Here is a 20,163-nt window from a genome sequence, read left to right on the forward strand (position 1 = left end):
GCTGCTCTGAAGTCATGTGCACTGACGTGTACTTCCAAAGCCAAGACCATGACCCTCAGTCACCTTAGCAGCTGTCCAGTCAGAAATCTGAGTCTCCCAGGTCACCCCTCTTCATGCTGAGGTTTCTACACCCCTAATCTGATCCATCTCCTTCTCTCCTGGTCCTCTGTCTCCTTTGTCACTTGAGGCTTTCTCTCTCTCCACAGCTTCTCTTTGGAACTTCTCGGTCTTGCTCTATACAAAAACATGAGGCTCCCCAGAGGACACTGCTTCCCCCAGGACCTTTCAAGAGAAGGCTATTTTTGCCTGAACTCCATCTACTTTAGTATCTAGGTCTCTTTTACTTCCAGCATATCTCTTCTTCATGCTCTTTGAAAAGCCGTTGCTCCTCTGAAGTACACATTATCCAGCTCTAACATCCCTCATCCCTACTTATCCCATATAGAAAATCTGGTCATTCTCCCTCATTTTTGATGACTTGAGACCCAGCATATCACCTCGCTTTCCACCATTATCTTGACATTTATCATTTTCCATAGTTTCAACAACTGCATTAACGATCCACAGGTAGCAGATAGATTACCAAAATAGACCAGTTATCCATCTTTCTCTGTATTCATGTCCTTTGCAATGTGATGTTCCAACTCTTCCTATCGAGAAATGAAGTCTATTTCCATACCCTATTTTCATCTGGGCTGACCCTATGACCTACCTTACAGAAGCAGTGATATTGCATGGTTCCAAACCTGGGCCTCACGAGGCCTCCATGCATCTACCTTCTCCCAGCTACCACGAGCAGAAGCCTGGGTTAACCTTCCAGAGAATGGAAGGCCACATGCAGCAGAGACAAGCCATCCTAGCCAAGGCCAGCCTCAGCCAGCCAGCTCTCAGCTAACTTAGCAGCTGACCATACACTCTTGAGCAAGCTCAGCAGAGAATGGCTGGGGCTGGCCCAGGTCAACAGACTCCGCCAGTCAACCCACAGGCTCCGTTGCTGACTTCATCCAGAAGCCCTTTTCACATAGAACACATGTTGCATATGTATATACATATACATCTAAATATACATTTATAGACATCGTATTCTACTGGCAATATTTCTGACCAATAGTCTAAAGTATTAGAAACAGCAACCAAATCAGAATAACACTTTGTGAAGTAATAACTCATATTCATAAAATTTTCTAAGTTATAAATGTTTTCATAGTTTTCATATGTATTACATATGCATATCTCTCACACACAGCCACACACACACACACACACACATACACACACAAATGCTCCAAATTTCCCTTGTTAGGAAAAATACATTAATGTACTTCTCTGTCAATATTTTTTGAACAGTAGGCTTCAGTCTCACTAACTGAGCTCATTTGGGTAACAACCACGATAGCCATACTGCAAAACCTCAGAATATTTTCAGTTCTAACCGACCTCCAGTGTAGCACTGAGCAGATCCATTCATTCTGCAGTATTTTACCTGAGCCCACTTTACCGTTCTCTATACCTGCTCCCTTGTGAGCAGAACAAAGTAAATAGCAAATTAAACAAGGATTCTTACTTCTGTTTTTCAGTTTGGAACTCCTCCTGAGCTTTGCACAAGTTCTCTTTAAGGCTGATGACTTGGTCACAGGATAAAGGTGGAGAAATGTAGGTCCCGTCGACTTGTAGATCATCAAAGCACAGCTTCCTGAAGGCATAGGAGTCATCACAGCAGTGGCCCACACCAGCATTGATAGGCTCTGCCTCATGTCTTCTGCATAAAGCTCCAAGAATTAGTTTTACCTTTCTCAGAAGAGAATTAAAATAAGAGTCATAAGGTTTTGGTCATATATATATATATATATATATATATATATATATTTTTATATATATATATATTTTACTCCATAGAAAATAAGACTCATAAATATTCTCAAATTCTGGTTTCTGCTAGTTTCGTCTGGATTTCACTGTTTGGGAAAAAGCAGGAGTGTCAGATGCAGCCTGGTTCCCAGACTTCTCCTCCCTCTTCCCCCCATTTTCAAGTTGAGTTCACTTGGACTGCACCTCCAGGTTCCTTCCCATTCCAGTTTGTAGACTAGTGTTGACTTAAGGTAGGAGTTTCTTATGCACTTTTTTTTTTTTTGGAATGTTCAACTTTTTTTTTCCCAATTTATTTATTTTCAGAAAAACAGTATTCATTATTTTTTCACCACACCCTGTGCTCCATGCAAGCTGTGCCCTCTATAATACCCACCACCTGGTACCCCAACCTCCCACACCCCCTCCACTTCAAACCCCTCAGATTGTTTTTCAGAGTCCATAGTCTCTCATGGTTCATCTCCCCTTCCAATTTACCCAAAAGGACATACCCTCCCCAATGTCCATAACCCTATCCTCCTTCTCCCAAACCCCCTCCCCCCAGCAACCCACAGTTTGTTTCGTGAGATTAAGAGTCACTTATGGTTTGTCTCAACAGATGAATGGATCTTATGCACTTTTAAATTAAAATCAAGCCTCAAGTCAACAGCACTGCAACTTTGACTCAGATGTATAACTGATGAGTGGAGCTCTTACTTAAGAAACTCAAATCCAATTTGTTTCTATTTTTATAACTGGGCAACTGTAACGACCACGGAACTTGGCATATGGTAGATGGTCTATGAATATTTATTGAATGAATAACTGATGATGAGAGAAATTCTTGGATCCTATTTCAGTTACCTCCTTCATTTCCTTGTCTTCTTCTAGAACTGTCACTTTGCCTGCTCCTTGTGTGTCTGATTCTTATCCTGATGTTGCCTGCAAGCCTGCCTATATGCCTTTCCAAGTATGACTCCCCAAACTCCCAATCATTTATGTATTGGGGAATGAAGTAATTGAAGCCAGTAAGCATCAACATTTCATGTATGAGTTTTTCTATTTTAAATGTGCTGTAACCATAGAGATCACCTAAAAATAAGGTTTTAGAAACAATGTAAGTCTAATTGAAAGAGTTCCCCAAGGAAGACATTACTAGATAATAAAAACCTATAATAAAATAAAAGTTAGGGTTAGGTAATAATTTTTTTAAATCTGCTATCAAAAAAATTATATTTTATCAGAAGAAGGACCAATTTCGCAAAAACAAGATGTTCTGTCAAGAACGGAGGTTAGAGAAAGCTGTCTCCAAATAAGAGTTCCATAGTGTTAAACTAATATCACTTGAGAGAGACCTAAAGAGTACATCTTGGAGACTTGAGCATATAGGTCCCTAGAGGGATGTTCTTCCTTGTGAGGAAGACATAATTTCTCATTCCTCAGGATAGCCTGGAAGAAATATCCCATAAGACCATCCCTTCCCTTCTTCTGATTCTATTTATACAACTATCCATATTTTCATTCAACTTCCTAAGTATTTTGATTCAAGAAAAAGTGTAGTCTAGTTATTAGGACCAATTATTGGAAAGACATTTTTCATTGTAAATGAACACACAGGTGGCATTCTGTCTAATAAATTTAGAACTTGTGAGTTTGATGTGAGATAATAAAAAATATAAATATTTGATCTTTGACACTAGTTCCTGGCAAAGTTCTTCTGAAACCCTTGTTAATTCTTAAGTGATAAGAGAACTAGGAACATCTTTTTTTCTAATAAGGAGATTCTAGGTGGACTTCTGAGTGGGGGCTGGTTCTCAGAAAGACCAAGCCATGACTAGGAGGTTGAAATTTCAGCCCCACCCCACCCCCCATTCTCCAGAGAGGGAAGATGGGCTGGGAATGAGTTAATAATTGATCATGTATACATAAGGAAACTTTTCAAAATCCCAATAGTATGGGGGTTGGAGAGCTACCAGGTGGGTAAACCCATCCACATACAAAGAGGGTAACACATCCCAGTTCCACAGGAACAGAAACTTCTGAACTCAGGACACTCCCAGACTTTACCTTATGTATCTCTTCATTTGGAAGTTCACCTATTTCCTTTTTCAAATGTTTTACCTATCTGGTAAACTTAAGTAAGTGTTCCTCTGTGTTCTGTGAGCTGTTCTAACAAATTAATCAAACCTGAGGAGGAGATCCTGGGAACCTTAGATTTACAGCTGGTCAGTCAGAATCACAGGGAACAACCTGGACTTGCAATTGTTATCTGAAGTGGGATGGGAGCAGTCTTGTAGGACTGGTCCCTTAATCTGTGGGATCTGATGCTATCTCCAGATAAACATTATCAGAATGAGTTAAGTTATAGGACACCCAGCTGGTATCCCAAGAAATTGCTTCTTGTAAGGAAAAACATCTAGTGTCAGAGGTATGGTGACTATTGTTTTTTTTGCCTACATATTTGATTAGGATGACTTCGTCTAAAATCAGCATTGTCTTTGAAGTTGTTGACAAAGTCATTTTTGTTGGCTTGAAAATCCAAGAATTAGACCCTGGAGTATGATCCAGGTAAATACTTGTTGAACCTGACATCACCACCCTTAGGGAAGTAGCAGTCTTACCTCTGCTGCTAATCAAGACAATTGGCATGAGATGGCCTAAAAGAAGTTTTCCTGGGGACAGAAATATTAAGTTCCATTGACAGTTTGTAGTCGTGTACAGGAACATGAGATTGATTGCTGGATGTTGGAGATTAGGACCATGAAGAGGCAAACATGAAGTCAAGATGGACTTACCGAGTCCTCCATGCAGGCAAATCGTTGCTCATCTCTTAGTGGACAACATTTGGTAGCAGCAGCTGCCATGTTCTTTGTGAACATAACCAACTCTTGAGCAGATAGTTGTGGGGCTTTCTTAGTATAAAGGATTATGAGCCTGAAAGAATAATTTCCTCTTACTCCTGGTAATGACCACGTGCCTCAAATGAAGAATTCTAGAGTTTCCTCAATATTTGACAATCTCTAGCTTAGGCTGAACAAAACATTAAACGAGGTTTAATTCCTGTTAGTTCTTGTTCCAATGGCCCAATAACTTACTCAATACACCTAGAATTCCCTTCACACCTCCCTCACACATTACTCCACGCTGATCCTTTGTGGGGTGGGGTGGTGGGTGCTTAGCAAGGAAACTCTAAGAGCTACACTCTAAGAGCTAACAAAATCAGACTTAGTAAACAGCTTCTGAAATAAATGTATACACAGGCCATTACAGCTTCTGTTGATTGTCTACAAGTGTAGGAATAGGGGGACAGCAACAATCAGCAAACAGGCCCCGATATCATGGGGCTCACACCCTAATGAGTGAGATAGCAGGTATACTTAATGTAGTGACAGGAATTCAGAGTGCTGTAGGTGCACAGACAATAGCATCTGATCCTATCCCAGGGAGGTCAGGCACACCTCCTAAAGGAAACGGCATGTGGGCTGAGAGCTAACAATAACAAAAAATAAGCCAGGTGAAGGGGAGTGAAAGTGGGAGGGGAGCCATTGCATGTGATTGTTGTTTTGTGGAGTTTTTTTTTTTTTTTTAGCGGGGGGAGGGTATTGGGGATTAGAGACAGAAAGAGAAAGAAAGCTTAGTTAGAAAATCAGATTTGCTTTATTTTTAGGATAATTATGGTTGCCATATAAAGAATGAATGAAGGTGGGCAAGAAGCATCGTGACGTAAGAAGAAGTTGAAGACCATTCCAGAAGTCCAGGCAAGAGACAGTGATAGTCTCAACTAGGAGAGTGGTGGTGGGAATAGAGGGATCTGAGGGAGATTTTAAGGAGAAAGACTACTGGATTTGAAGACAACAAAAAATTAGAATCAACCATTGCTTTTATGTTATAATGGAGTTGGGGAAAGAACTTAGCTGTAACATCCAATGAGCAGGCAACCTAATCCAGCGGGTCTAGTATGCGACTCATGGACCAGCAATTATCAGCAGCCTTGGGTACTTGTTAGAAATGCAAATTTTCAGGCCTCATCTCAGACTTAGGTAATGAGAAACTCTGGGGATGAGGCTGTGTTTTAATGAGTCCCCCAAGTAATTTTGATATACCCTAAATTTTGAGAACCACGATCTACTCCTTAAACTAGACATTAGCAAATGAACACAATATAGAAATAATAAGCCAAATATTCTTTCTGAAAAAAAATTTTTTTCTGGATCCATTATTCTGAACAGTAATTTAATTTTTTAATTAATTAAGTAATTTCTTTATTGTTTTAAAATATCACTTTAATTTCCTGCACAATTTTTGTGTTAGTTCAGATAGATGAGATTTTGTAACAATAACAAAAAGTGGAACTTTGTTGCATGGCTTCAAAACACAATGGCTTATTTCTTGTTCAATCCATATGCCCAGTGCAATTTGGCGTGATGGTTCTGTTTATCTGGAACCAAGACAGATAGATCAGCTGCCATCTCAAATGTATCTGACTGTTGTGTCCGAAGGAGAAGAGAAAATAGGAAAGCATGCATTGGTTGTTAAAGCTTCTGCCCCCAAAGTTTTCACATTTTATTAGCCAAGTCAAGTCACATGGTGTGACATCCATATAAAATATTTTGCAAATCTTCCAATGAAGAGATTGAGTCTATTTCTCTACCCCTTGACTCAGCTTGGCCATATGACTTACTTTGGCTAATGAGACAGTAGCAAATGTGATTTAAGTAGAGTCTTAAAACTGGACATCCATTTCAAGCTGAATTTATGGGACACTATATCAAATTGAATTTTTCCTCAACACTCTACTTCTCAATAGACAGTAAGACACGAAAGAGCCTAAAAATTGACTTTTGGTCAATATAGTGATCTTTAAAATACCAGTCTCCCTGCACATAAGAGGTTTATGTGTTCTCTCTAGCAGACAGCTATCTATTCATCTCTACCTTCCCTGGTAAAATAAATAAATAAATTAATTAACTATATGACCTAACTTGACTCTGACAAAGGCACCCAACAACTGCAGGCAAAGCTCCAAACTAAATATTCAGGTGGAGGGAGAAGCTCCCGAAGAGACTGCAGGAAGGCAGCCAGGGTCTGCTTGGTTCACTAGCTTCTGAACATTGGCCAGAATTGGGAAACTGGCCTGGAAAGCCATGTAGAAACACCTAAGGCCATGTGGACATCTGTATTATCAAGACAAAGATAGCTAAGTTAATTCTGTTTTTTCCCTTGCCTTCTGAGATTTCAAGGTTGGATGTACACTCTTAGCAGCTCTCAGCATCGGGAGTTAACACAAACTCACTAACAAGTATGAATCTGGACAACTAGAAGCCTACCTGTCATGGAAGTCAGCCTCTCCCAATTTCTCATGCAAATCACAGTGATGTTTTACACGCTCATGGCTTTCATGAACCACTCTTTGGAACATCTCTTGCTGGAAAATAAAGATAATCAATGTTATCACTGTAACAATATATCTTGAGGTAAGATTGCAAAGCCCTGATAGTTTAATATAACCGTTTTCCTAAACCCAGGGCTTTATTTACTTAGTGAGCTTGCAAATCTTGAAAAACATGTTCTGGTAAAACAGGAATGGCCACGGATTTTGTGGAGAAAAGAAGTGGTACAACAAGACTGATACTTAGTTTCTGGTGATATAAACTCATTTGTGGGTTGATACGGTGTACTTTATAAGCATAAGGCAAATCATTCATCAAGCCAAAGAGATCATTAAAGGTAGTTTACAGATCTAAGTTTGATTGGTCAGAGTGTGTTGGTTATATTTAATAATACAGCCTTTTTACATAAGCAGCACAAATACATAGATAAGATATTGGCATAGAAATATAGATATGTTTTAAGAAGTCACGGTTTAATAAAAATATATAGCAGCCTTTAATATAGTAAAGTACTCCACAAATACACATTGAAGCAAAGCAAATGGAATTCTCAGAGCTAACTGCTAGTTCAAAGAGTTCTTTAACTGGGTACATAAAATTCCAGTGGGAAACTACAAGTGACCTTTCAGGCTTAGTTTTTCAGTAGGAAGACAGGTTATCATCTTAACTAATCTGACCCAGTATACTTGATCTTACTGAGCAGTGTTTGTTACAGTGAAAATTTTACCAGATTTGCAAACCTGTGCCTAGACTTAGCCCTTAGCCTTGTCCTTACTGTCTGTGTGAAGTTGGGCAAGTCTCTTAAACCTTAACTGAATACTCTCACCTATAAGAGGCAGTTACTAATTCTGGCCTGGCCTATGTTACTGTGCTGGTGTGACAATCAAATAGGACACTGGTTGTAAAGTTGCTTTGTGAACTCGAAACATCCATGCTCCTGTAAGGTGCTATTATCATGATGATTATTGTGGGGGTCCAGTGGGGATGCTGAAAAGGGGTGCTCACCCACAGGGGAACAAATTACCTTCACTGACCCTTCTTTCTGGGAACAGAAAGGTGGTAGATGACAGACAGGACTGGGCTCTACCTGTACCACTACCCCCCCACCCCTGTAAATGTGTAAGCCTTCCAAGAAGCCAGAACCACCTGATTCCTGGTAATTCATGGATAAGTGATCATCGGGTCAGGGACATAAGGTCACCTGCTTTTTCCATGTCACATGCACAAACAGCTGCTGCCCGTGAACAGTATGACTTCTGGCCTGAAGCTGGGACAGTTTCCAGGACTGCTGAGTGGAAATAGTCAACCTTCTCATACCTTAATGTGCTGCGCTTGCCTGGCATTTGCTTCGGTCCAGTGGACACTCATTAAAAGAGAAGATTGCACAGAGAAGGTTTCATGAAACATACAATCTGTAAGACAGTGACTCACATAGAAAGCTGCTACAGTGTGATGATGTGGCCTTCAGTTTAGATGAAAATCATATTTGTTGTGCAGCATTGGTGATTAGCAAGAAGATGCACAATCATTTTATATAAAATATGGCTCTACCAACATCTCTGGAATTTTTCCTATGTTGGTAATCACTTATGAGTAACAAGTTAAAAAATAAAAAGGCATTTACCCCACGGCTATAGCATTCCAGAGGATTTTCTAATTTACAGCAGTTTGCCAATAAATTTTGATAGACCGTATCCACTCTTAAAATCACAGGAACTGCCAATTCTGAGTGTCTTCTTGAATATTCATAAAGAAACCTGTATCCATCCATATGAAACATATTAGAAAGTTAACAGTAAAATTCAGAAGTCATGAATTTTCTTTCAGAACCCACTTACGACTATGAAATTTATTCAATATTTTCACTGATTTTTAGACATTTGGAAACTTGGGGAGTATGGCAGGAAGGTTTAATTGACTACATTTTGAGATAAGGAAATAGAATCAATAAAATTACTTGATTTTTCCAAAGTCACACAGAAGTGGGGTCAGATTCAGAACTTGAAACTAAGACAATCTAATTAGCTGATAGTTTCTGGTTCAGGGTCACTAACTTACTTTTATGAGAAATTAATTTCAGTGTTTGGATGAAAGCACATTTTTCTCAATCACCTTGGAGGCTAGATTTTATAAGTATTGGAATTTTTTTGATAGATAGTGCTAGCTAGGTCTTAAGTCATCATCTTCCCCTCTTTTCCAGCTAAACTTTGAAGCTTGAGTAGTTCAAGCATAATGTACACATTCTTCTGAGTCACAAGAAAGAGAATTTGGACCCTCGAGTGTTTACAAAGGAATCACAGAGTAGCAGGAGGCACCTTCCAAGTGATCTTATCCAACCCCTCAGTGAGTAGCTGGAACACAAGAGCCTAAGGAAATTAAGTGGCTTGACCTACATTCCAAAGTTTATGCATGACAAAGCTCGTCTTTCGAACTCTGGTCTCCCAACTAATAGCTTAATGTGATTTCCACCCAGAAGTTGTGCCTACCAACTTTTCCAGTACCAAATGTGAGTTGAGGAATGAGTGGGTTCAGGCAGTGACATTTACTTTCATAAACCATATCAAATGTAATTTCAGAATATTGTCCAGGTTATTCTACAAAGAGCTTTGGAGAAAACTCAAATTCTTTTGCTTTGCTGGAGTTTAATTGCTCCAAATAAGGCTTCACAAGGTGACTTTGGAAATACTTCAATCACACAGCAATATTATTTTAATATTGCATATTGAAATTAGTTTGTCTTGCACAAGGTAATATGCATTTTGGAATGGACACCGGAGATGTTAATATTCCATCAATCTAATCTTGAAGTGCTACACCACGCTTTAGTAATAGGTATTAAATTAATTAGAATAGAAGCTCTCACCATGTCTACCAATCTGAAGCCCTCCTTAGGGATGAATACCTTGGAGCAAAGTTTGCAAACACTTGATTCTCGCTGTGTTTTTAAAAATTCTGTATTAGTTATCAACACTTAAAAATCAAGCGGCTTCCAGCTTCTTTCAAAATGCAGTAGACCCGGGCACCTGGGTGGCTCAGTTGGTTAAGCAACTACCTTCAACTCAGGTCATGATCCCGGAATCCTGGGATCGAGTCCCACATTGGCTCCCAGCTCTAAGGGGTCTGTTTTGCCCTCTGACCTCCCCTTTCATGTTCTCTCTTACTGTCTCTCTCTCAAATAAATAAATAAAATATTTTTGAAAAAATGCAGTGAAATAAGTCAAGCAGAGAGAGTCGATTATCATATGGTTTCACTTATTTGTGGAGCATAGCAAATAGCATGGAGGACAAGGGGAGATGGAGAGGAGAAGGGAGTTGAGAGAAATTGGAAGGGGAGGTGAACCATGAAAGAATATGGACTCTGAAAAACAATCTGAGGGTTTTGAAGGGGTGGGGGCTGGGAAGTTGCGGGAACCAGGTGGGGGTATTAGGGAGGGCACGGATTGCATGGAGCACTGGGTGTGGTGCAAAAACAATGAATACTGTTATGCTGAAGAAAATAAATAAATTTTTTCATCACTAGCCATCAGGGAGATTCAAATTAAAACTACATTGAGATATCACCTTACACCAGTTAGAATGGCCAAAATTAGCAAGACAGGAAACAACATGTGTTGGAGAGGATGTGAAGAAAGGGGAACCCTCTTACACTGTTGGTGGGAATGCAAGTTGGTGCAGCCTCTTTGGAGAACAGTGTGGAGATTCCTCAAGAAATTAAAAATAGAACTTCCCTATGACCCGGCAATTGCACTACTGGGTATTTACCCCAAAGACACAGATGTCGTGAAAAGAAGGGCCATCTGTACCCCAGTGTTTATAGCAGCAATGGCCGCGGTCGCCAAACTGTGGAAAGAACCAAGATGCCCTTCAACGGACGAATGGATAAGGAAGATGTGGTCCATATATACTATGGGGTATGATGCCTCCATCAGAAAGGACGAATACCCAACTTTTGTAGCAACATGGACGGGACTGGAAGAGATTATGCTGAGTGAAATAAGTCAAGCAGAGAGAGTCAATTATCATATGGTTTCACTTATTTGTGGAGCATAACAAAAAGCATGGAGGACATGGGGAGTTAGAGAGAAGAGGGTTGGGGTAAATTGGAAGGGGAGGTGAATCATGAGAGACTATGGACTCTGAAAAACAATCTGAGGGGTTTGAAGTGGCGGGGGGATGGGAGGTCGGGGTACCAGGTGGTGGGTATTCTAGAGGGCACGGATTGCATGGAGCACTGGGTGTGGTGAAAAAATAATGATACTGTTATGCTGAAAATAAATAAATTTTTAAAAATTTAAAAAAATAATAAATAAAAATTAAAAAATAGAAATTGTCCATAAAATCACCATGTAGAGATAATTAGTAGTAGTATCTTGGTATACTTATTTCTAGTGTTTTTCTATGCCTAAATAAAAACATATATTTACAAAATAGGGGGAAAAAATGCAATAGACCTTACGACCCAGCAATTGCCCTACTAAGTATTTACTCCAAGCATACAAACATAGTGACCCCAAGGGGCACGTGCACCCCAATGTTTACAGCATCGATGTCCACAATAGCCAAACTGTGGAAAGAGCCCAGCTGTCCATCAACAGATGAATGGATATATATGTGATACACACACACACACAGACACACACACAGACACACACACAATCGAATACTACTTTCCATTTGCAACAACATGGATGGAACTAGCAGGTATTCTTCTAAGCGAAATAAGTCAATCAGAGAAAGACAATTATCATATGATCTCATTCTTATGTGGAATTTAAGAAAAAAAAACAGAGGATCATAGGAGAAGAGAGAGAAAAATATTCTCTTAAGATGAAATCAGAAAGGGAGACAAACCATAAGAGACTCTTAATCATAGGAAACATACTGAGGGTTGCTGGAGGGGAGGGCCATGGGGGGATGGGTTAATTGGGTGAGGGACATTAAGGAGGACATGTGATGTGATGAGCACTGGGTATTATATAAGACCGATGAATCACTGACCTCTACCTCTGAAACTAAAAGTATATTTATATGTTAATTAATTGAATTTAAATTTAAAAATAAAATAAAATAAAAATGCAGCAGACCCAGCCAGCCCAAGCCTGCATCCCCATATGCTAACCAGTGGCTGAGGCCATGTAAGCAGCTGCCACCTTCGACCCCACCAAGAATCTCCTCTTGAACAATCTGAGTCACCATTTACATTATGGGCCCCTCTGTCATCATTCAAGTCTACAACCCTCCCACCAAATTCATAAATACAGTATTCCATTGTGAAGATTTTACAAAAATCTATATTACTCTTGCAGGAAATCATCTGGCTCGTGGGAGAATTGTTCACACACAGATCGGTCTTCTGTAAATCTGCCAAGTGGCAAGGATGCAAGATGAGGCTTCTGCTCGTTTTCTGAGCTGATCACGCACTCCCCTCGGAACGGCACTGGCTGTGCACAGCACGGACTGATTTTGCTGGAGAGGCTCAACTGTTTGGAGCAGGTATAGTTCATAAGCTGGCTCTATGAAACATCGAAAAGAGTTTGGTGTTTGATGAATTCATTCTGAACTTGTTTATTTTTATTGTTATTACCAGAAAACCAGAGAAAAACTTGACATCTTCTATCGCTTTATCTTTGGCACACTTTGCGTGAGAGACCAATGTCAATTGGTGAGTGAGAGACCAAAAACGTCATGTATCTAGTGATTCGCTCTAATAAAGAAGGCTTCTCTATTTGACCTCACTCAAGGGTCACAAGCTCCTTTCTCATCTCTTAAGGAACTGAAGGGGAGACAGACTATAGTATTGTTTCCATGGTTAGCCCCGCAAGATATAATGCAGAGTTTTATTGTCTTGCTCTTGTTGTTACTGTTTTAGGATTCCAGTGTGGAAAACATTTTTTCTCTGCCATTTACCACATATATTGCTATAATATTACTATTATGCTTACATATTTAACATATTTACTGATACACACATACACAAATAATTACATGTGTGTGAAAAAATTAATCGCTACACTTAAGAAACTCACAATCTAATTGGAGAATAAAATAATTAACGATTGTAATGCAGTATAACAGAAGTTGTAGGAGACGTGCATATGTGATGCTTTGGAAGAAAAAAGATGGGCAATCCAGGGTGGCTGGAGGTTGGAGTGAAGATGTTACACAGTTTAGTCCTGAAGGACAAATAAAAGTTACTTGGAAACTAATGAAGAAGAACATTCCAAAATTATTCATCTTTATATGTAAGAAAATCCTGGAAGTGAGACTCTATGATGTATTTGAGGAAATGGCATATAGGATATTTGGGGGTTACTGAGAAACTGTAGTTGAGAAATGATGGATGGGGCTTACTCTGCAAAACAGTGTGGAGCTTCTTCAGAAAGTTAAAAATAGCACCACCCTACCATCCGGCAAGTGCACTTCTATGTATTTACCCAAGAATACGAAAATACTAACTCAGAGGGGCTCATGCACCCCAACATTCACAGCAGCATTATTTACTACAGCCAAACTGTGGAAGCAGCCCAGTGTCCACTGACTGATGAATGGCTAAAGAGGGGATGGCATATATGCAACGGAATATCACTCAGCCATCGAAGGAATGAAATCTCGGCATTTGTAACGACATGGATGGAGCTAGAGGGTATTAAGCTAAAAGAAATTAGTCAGTCGGAGAAAGACAAGTACCACATGATTTCACTCATGTGTGGAATTGAAGAAATGAAACAGATAAACAGGAGGAGGGGAAGAGAGGCAAACCAAAAAACAAACTTCTTTTGAGGGTTGATGGAGGGGAGATGGGTGGAGAATGGGCGAGGAGGGTGAAGGGTTATTAAAGAAGGCACTTGTGATGAGCATAAGTGATGAACCACTGAATTCTACTCCTGAAACCGAAGGCCATTCATCTCAGAGTATATGTGTAAAATAAAAAAGCAAAAGGCCAAGAACAGATCAATTGGGAATATCAATTTTTAAAGGATAGTAGAAGACGGGAAGAAAACTGATGAAAGAAATTGTGAGAATACAGATATTCCAAGTAGATGAAAAACTTCTCCCACCACTATCATCTTCTAGACACCCCTTTGCCATCATCACTGGAAAAATAAACGAGTGCAGTGGTTGACAGCTTTGGCTCTGAAGTCAGACTTCCTGAGTTCTAATCTTGACTTTGCTGCTTCCCACCTTTGTGACCTAGGCAAGCTGCTTTGTCTCTTGATGACTCGATTTTCCTCATCCATAACATAGAGTTAAAGGAATACTTCCTAAGGTTGTGGGAACAAAGCATATTAATAATTATTAGGAACAAAGAAAAGAGCCTGGCCCAGCTTAAGTACTATAAAAGTATTGAATAAAAGCGAAATGCTTAGAATTAGTGGCTAACATATAGAAATCATTTTCAAGTTTTGTACTATAACAATTATTATACAACCCCAGAATGTTGGTCTAATAGTGTCTTGAAGTAAAAAAAAAAAAAAGAGAACCCTACAACATAAAATTGAATGATGTTGACTGAGTGATATAACAGACTGATAAGCCCTATTAATTTGTACATTTGGTATTAAAAATTGACATCTATTATAAAGATTGTGTGCTTCTTGAATTGGGTGTGATATTGTGAAGCATCACATGGAATGATATAAGCACTGATAAGTGTTTAAAAGACTTTCCAGGACACACAATTCAAAGGCATATAATCCATACACCATTCATAAAAGCATGAGGAGGAATACTCTAATAATAAGAGAATTAATCCAATATGAAAAATAAACAGTAGAAAGGATGTGCTTCTCATGATGAGCACTGAGCAATGCACAGAACTGCTGTATCAGTACATTGAAACTAACATAACACTATGTTAACTATACAGGAATTAAAACTTTTTTTAATGCATAAATAAATAAACAGTAGAATACAGTGTATTAAAGAAATGATAGTTCAACTGAAACCATTCTGGTTAACAATGTTATTAAAAAAAGAAATAGTACAAAAAACTAAGAAGTCAACCCAAACAACTGAAATAAAAACAGCTGAACAGAAAGCACGAACAATAATGGAAATTTACAATCATAATACAAATGACTGGGAATGTTTTAGTCCTTGTGTTGGGTATTAAATTCATGGATGTCCACTAAACAATTACGTTTATAACAACAACAACAACAACAAAGAGTTAAACAGACCTAAGAGAACTAATAAAATTAAAAGTAGAAACCTAGTAGAATTAATAAATAAATCTAAGAACTTTGCCTTGGAGAAGACCAAGACATTAAATAGGATCTTTCCAAGGCTAATTAAATAAAGGAGAGCATGAAAATATAAGGAGAAAAGGAAGCATAATTACATACTTTATGTTTTTAATTATCAAATAATAATATTATTATTTAGAACTCAATACCTAAATGAGAAAATGCTGATAAAGGAGACTTTATTTAAAAAATGTGTATTATAAAAGCTGACCCAAAAATGGTGCAGTTGATGCTCATTAGTCACAATAGTTATAAATTCACTGAATTTGTGAATACTGACTTATCAGCCCTAGGGGAATCCAGGATTAGTTCCTTGCAAGTTTCTGGTCACATTTCTGTCATCAACAGATCAAGACCTAACCTTGTGCTATGTGTGTTTCTTTTTAAAGACCCCTTATTTAATATATATTATTGATTTATTAATGTTGAACTAATACGTCTAACACATTATTTTCTCCCAGCACCCTAGCACTATCTCGGGGGCCATTTCAAACAGCTAACTCACCAACAAAAAAAAACACAAAAATGTGGAAAACGTGGCCCTAGACTGCAGAAAGGATACTTATTTACAGTACGAGAGCTAAAACAAGAAGGCAGAGCCTTGTCGTGTTCCTTCCCAGCTGGGAATATGGGTGTCAAGCAACCCGAATTCTTCACTGTTCTGAGCGTGCCCAAGTCTGCGGGCAACCCCTAAAGTGCCATGAGAATTGACTTGGGGGTTACGGATAAATGTTGGAAACAGGTGAATTCACAAGCGCTGAATTAATAAGTAGTGAGGATGGACTGAAAAATGTCAAGATAAATCTATAGCCAAAGAAATGGAGAACTGTCCCACTGGTTTCTGTCTCAATCCCTGCTCCAGTTTCATGGACAAGCTCTTTCAAACCTTCACAAAACAGGCCATTCTCAATACTGTTACATTATTTCAAAGATTTTGAAAGGAAAAACAGTGCAATTTTTGGAAGGTAGCATAACTGAATAGCAAAACCTGAAAGTTCATGTAAACACAAATGCAAAAATTTGAAAATTATATGTATATAAAAATCCAGAAATATAGAAAAATGAGATGGGTGTAAGCAGTCTAAAGATGGTTAAAAATTAAGAAATCTTTTCATGTGATTCACTAATGAATAAGTTATATGAAGTCAATGGTGAGCCTGAGAAAACGGAAGAACATTTACTAATGTAAAGAATCCATCCTAATTAAAAACAAAACCACCTCAGGACACCTGGGTGGCTCAGCTGATTAAGTGTGGGACTCTTGATTTCGGCGCAGCTCATGATCTCAGGGTCATGAGATCCAACCTCTTACCGGGCTCAGTGCTCACCACAGAGTCTGCTTGAGCTTCTCCCTCTATACCCCACTTCATGTGCATGCTCTCTCTCAAATAAATAAATAAATAAATAAATAAATAAATAAAATCTTTAAAAAAAAAACTCTAAAATAAGATTGAAAAATCTCTTAACACATACACAGTATCTTTCTCAAGTCAAAAACTTTAAACCTGTTCCCATGAAAGTCTGGACCAAGACGGGAATGGTAGAACCATTTATAGTTATTTTATGTTGTTTGTGAATACTAGCCAACACAATGAAATCATTAATGATTGTTCTGGGGTTCCTGATACAGTGTAGGATTTTATATGGAGTTGCTGGCATAGGTATTATTTATGTGCTAAAGAATATTAGAGATTTTGCTTTGTTTTGTTTCAATTATGATTGAGTCAGTCAGGCCCCCATTTTCTCTTTACTTTTCCCCAAGTTTACCTAATCTTCACACAAATCACATTCTAATAGCCTGTCCTGAAAAGCCAAGACTTCTTCTAAGTAGGCAGGGGACTGCTCCTTCCAGCACTGGTTGGGATTCCTGCCATACAGAGAGAAGCTCAAGGACATTATACTGTCCATCTCCGGGTAGGAAGGGCCACTGGCTGTGCCCACCCCTCTCAATGGTGGGGCTGACTGTGTCACTGACTTGACAACCATAAGAGTGACCAAAGAAGAGCTGTGAGTCTGCCCCCAACTCTGTTCCAGCAAAGTAAATAGTTGGGGACATAGAATCCATCTAGATTGAGTGTCTGTGTGATGACTTTTTATTTTCATTCCCATAGTTACTCATATCCCTTAATCTTTCATGGAATGAGGCTAAAACGGCTGAAAGTGGAGGCTTCTGTCCATAAGAGTCATGGACATCCCCATGAAATGATGATACTAGTCCTTCTTTGTCCCTGGGTTTTATTTATCATGATGACAATTATTCAATTTTCTAACTTGCAGAATGGGTAGGAACATGACTTGTAACCTGTGATTTACTAAAGCCTCATCAGGTTTTTGACAGTTAGAATTTTTCCTTCTCTGGAACTTAGAGAACTTACACTTGAATGAGGGGAAGGTGAATTCTGTGGTGTTCACGCTCCCAAACCCCAGGCCCACATCTTTGTCTTCACACTTCTTTTCTTCCTCCAGGCTGAAGTGGCCTGGGGATCTGGGTTGCAGTTTTGGGACTTGCTTGGGATTCAAAGGTGAGTGAAATATAAACTTGGAAGGAAATTAGAGATCAACTCTAAAAGAATAACAGAGTAAAGTGAAGAAAGACAGGATAAGTAAGGAAGAAAGAAAAGAAAGGAGGGATGGAGGGAGAAAAATAGGGAGGTGGGGGAGAAGGAGGAAGAAGAAAATCATTGCCTGAGCTGGGACAAGACAAGAGGGGAGACATGACTGATTATTCTACTGGTAAGATTAAGAAATGCTCATGACTTTATTTTAGATTCATTCTGTACCATGGTCACCTTTCTTTAAGAATTCCAAGTTTGGGGACACCTGGGTGACTCAGCCGGTTAAGCATCTGTCTTTAGCTGAGGTCATGATCCCAGGTTCCTGGAATTGAGCCCCATGTTGGGAATCCCTGCTCAGCGGGGAGCCTGCTTCTCCCTCTTCCCCTCCCCCTGCTTGTGCTGCCCCCCTTTGTCAAATACATAAAATCTTAAAAAAAAAAAAAAGAATCGCAATCGCAAGTGTTTTCAAGGCTGAAGTGAGTTTTAAGAAAGGAGAGGCTCTCACCCTGCCGAGTACACATGTGAGGACGTCTCCTTCGCAACAGGCCTGATGTAGATTTTGTGTATCCACGGCCAGCCTGGCAATTTCAGAGAAGTTACCTTCTGGTAGTTTTTTAGTCAGCAGAACCAATTCCCTGAAAAGAAAAGTAAGTACTTCTTTAACCATATTTTGAATTCAATCCTTTCTAAAATCAGTTCTAGTTCATTGGGTAACCAAAATAATAGAAACGCATTTGCAGATGTAGGAGAAAGAGAGTATATGTTAAATGCCTCCTGTTCCTTCGAGGATAACACTCAGAGCCACACAAAGATCTAAATCACAAAACGAATGCCATTCAATTCATAATCATGCAAAATATTCAAAATTTTCACCATTGAAATGATCACTTAATGAAGCTGAGTTGTTTTAATGGGTAATTTGAAAATTTATCTGACCTGACTCTCCAAGTAAAATTCTTCATCATAAAGACAATAATTCTAAGAGTCTTGGGTCTCCCTCGCTTCTCCCATTGACAACCGAACAACATCCTCCAAATTTCTCCGACAATAGGGAAAGTGGGCCTGCCTTATAAACAGTACGAAGCTTCCATCCAGCCCAGCGCTGTCCCATCCTGGGCAAGAAGGTAACAGAAGGAAGGATACATCCCTTCACAGGCAAACTTGGACAGAAATACAATCTGGGCCAGGAAAGAGGTACACTGAATAACATCAGATTCTCCTCATTCCACATTCTTCCATCCCTACCCAAAAAACACCACTAGGTTTTTCTGTTCTGCATGACCCGGGGAGCCAAAACCTTTCCTACCCTCCCAGAGAAACAAATACACTTGGTCTGCCAGCCTTTGTTATGTGGAACAATTAAGTGCTTACATATTCATGTACAGAATCTTCTGTGCACTAACACAGAGATAAGAGATCTGACCAGATAGAAGAAACTGAGGCAGAAGACATTGGGTAGAGATGAGGATTGTGCGGTTTCAAGCCCAGCTCTGCGTGCCCTGTTGACAGGCAAGTAGCATTAGTGTGCAGAAAAGAACCAGGTTTGCATTGAGAGATATAATTAAATGTAAGAAAAATGATTTTTCAAATGAGTTTGATCAAATGGGGTGACCCAACAGCCACAGGGTCCACATATCTCAATCAGTAACTTACACTGCTTTTGCTACTTGGTGCTTGAACTTAATCCCAATTTCACACAAATGGTGATGCCTCAAAGATATTTCTTTAACGTATTTTTTGATGGGTTCTAGCTGTAATTAGAAAAACAACTCATCAAAGAAATGTGGTTGTAACAGAAAAATCATTCTTGTCATTAGTAAACAAGAAAGAAAAATAAAAATTGTCTATCCCCTCAAAATTAGAAAATCTTTATTTCTTATTTAAAAGAGACCAAATGCAAAAGCAAAATGTGGTTTGTTTTGTTTGTTTCTTTGTTTTATAAAATAGCATCGTATTTCCCAGAGATCACATCTTCTAAAACCTCAAACATTTGGAATAAAAGAAGACATGAAATCAAGGAAACAAAGGTCCAGAGAACCACAAGAATAAATTTCAATGATGTCTTAAAGTTGTATTTGTTTTTATTCAAGTTACTAGCTCTGTCATCTTGGACATGTTTCCTATTGC

At 39.0% G+C, this 20,163-nt stretch overlaps 1 protein-coding gene across 1 annotated transcript in view; it reads right to left on the minus strand.

Moving 5' to 3' along the window:
- LOC122889388 (alpha-fetoprotein-like) overlaps window positions 1-20,163 on the minus strand; it is a 46,888-nt gene that overhangs the window by 14,116 nt on the left and 12,609 nt on the right. Inside the window, exons 6-12 of the mRNA XM_044224484.1 lie at window positions 19,690-19,787; window positions 18,542-18,671; window positions 12,534-12,748; window positions 8,860-8,992; window positions 7,173-7,270; window positions 4,641-4,779; window positions 1,565-1,788 (exon numbers count right to left, since the gene is read on the minus strand). Coding sequence (XP_044080419.1) covers window positions 1,565-1,788; window positions 4,641-4,779; window positions 7,173-7,270; window positions 8,860-8,992; window positions 12,534-12,748; window positions 18,542-18,671; window positions 19,690-19,787 — 1,037 coding nt within the window. The remainder of the gene's footprint in view (window positions 1-1,564; window positions 1,789-4,640; window positions 4,780-7,172; window positions 7,271-8,859; window positions 8,993-12,533; window positions 12,749-18,541; window positions 18,672-19,689; window positions 19,788-20,163) is intronic.

Source organism: Neovison vison, chromosome 11, assembly GCF_020171115.1.
Source record: "Neovison vison isolate M4711 chromosome 11, ASM_NN_V1, whole genome shotgun sequence".
NCBI lineage: Eukaryota > Metazoa > Chordata > Mammalia > Carnivora > Mustelidae > Neogale > Neogale vison.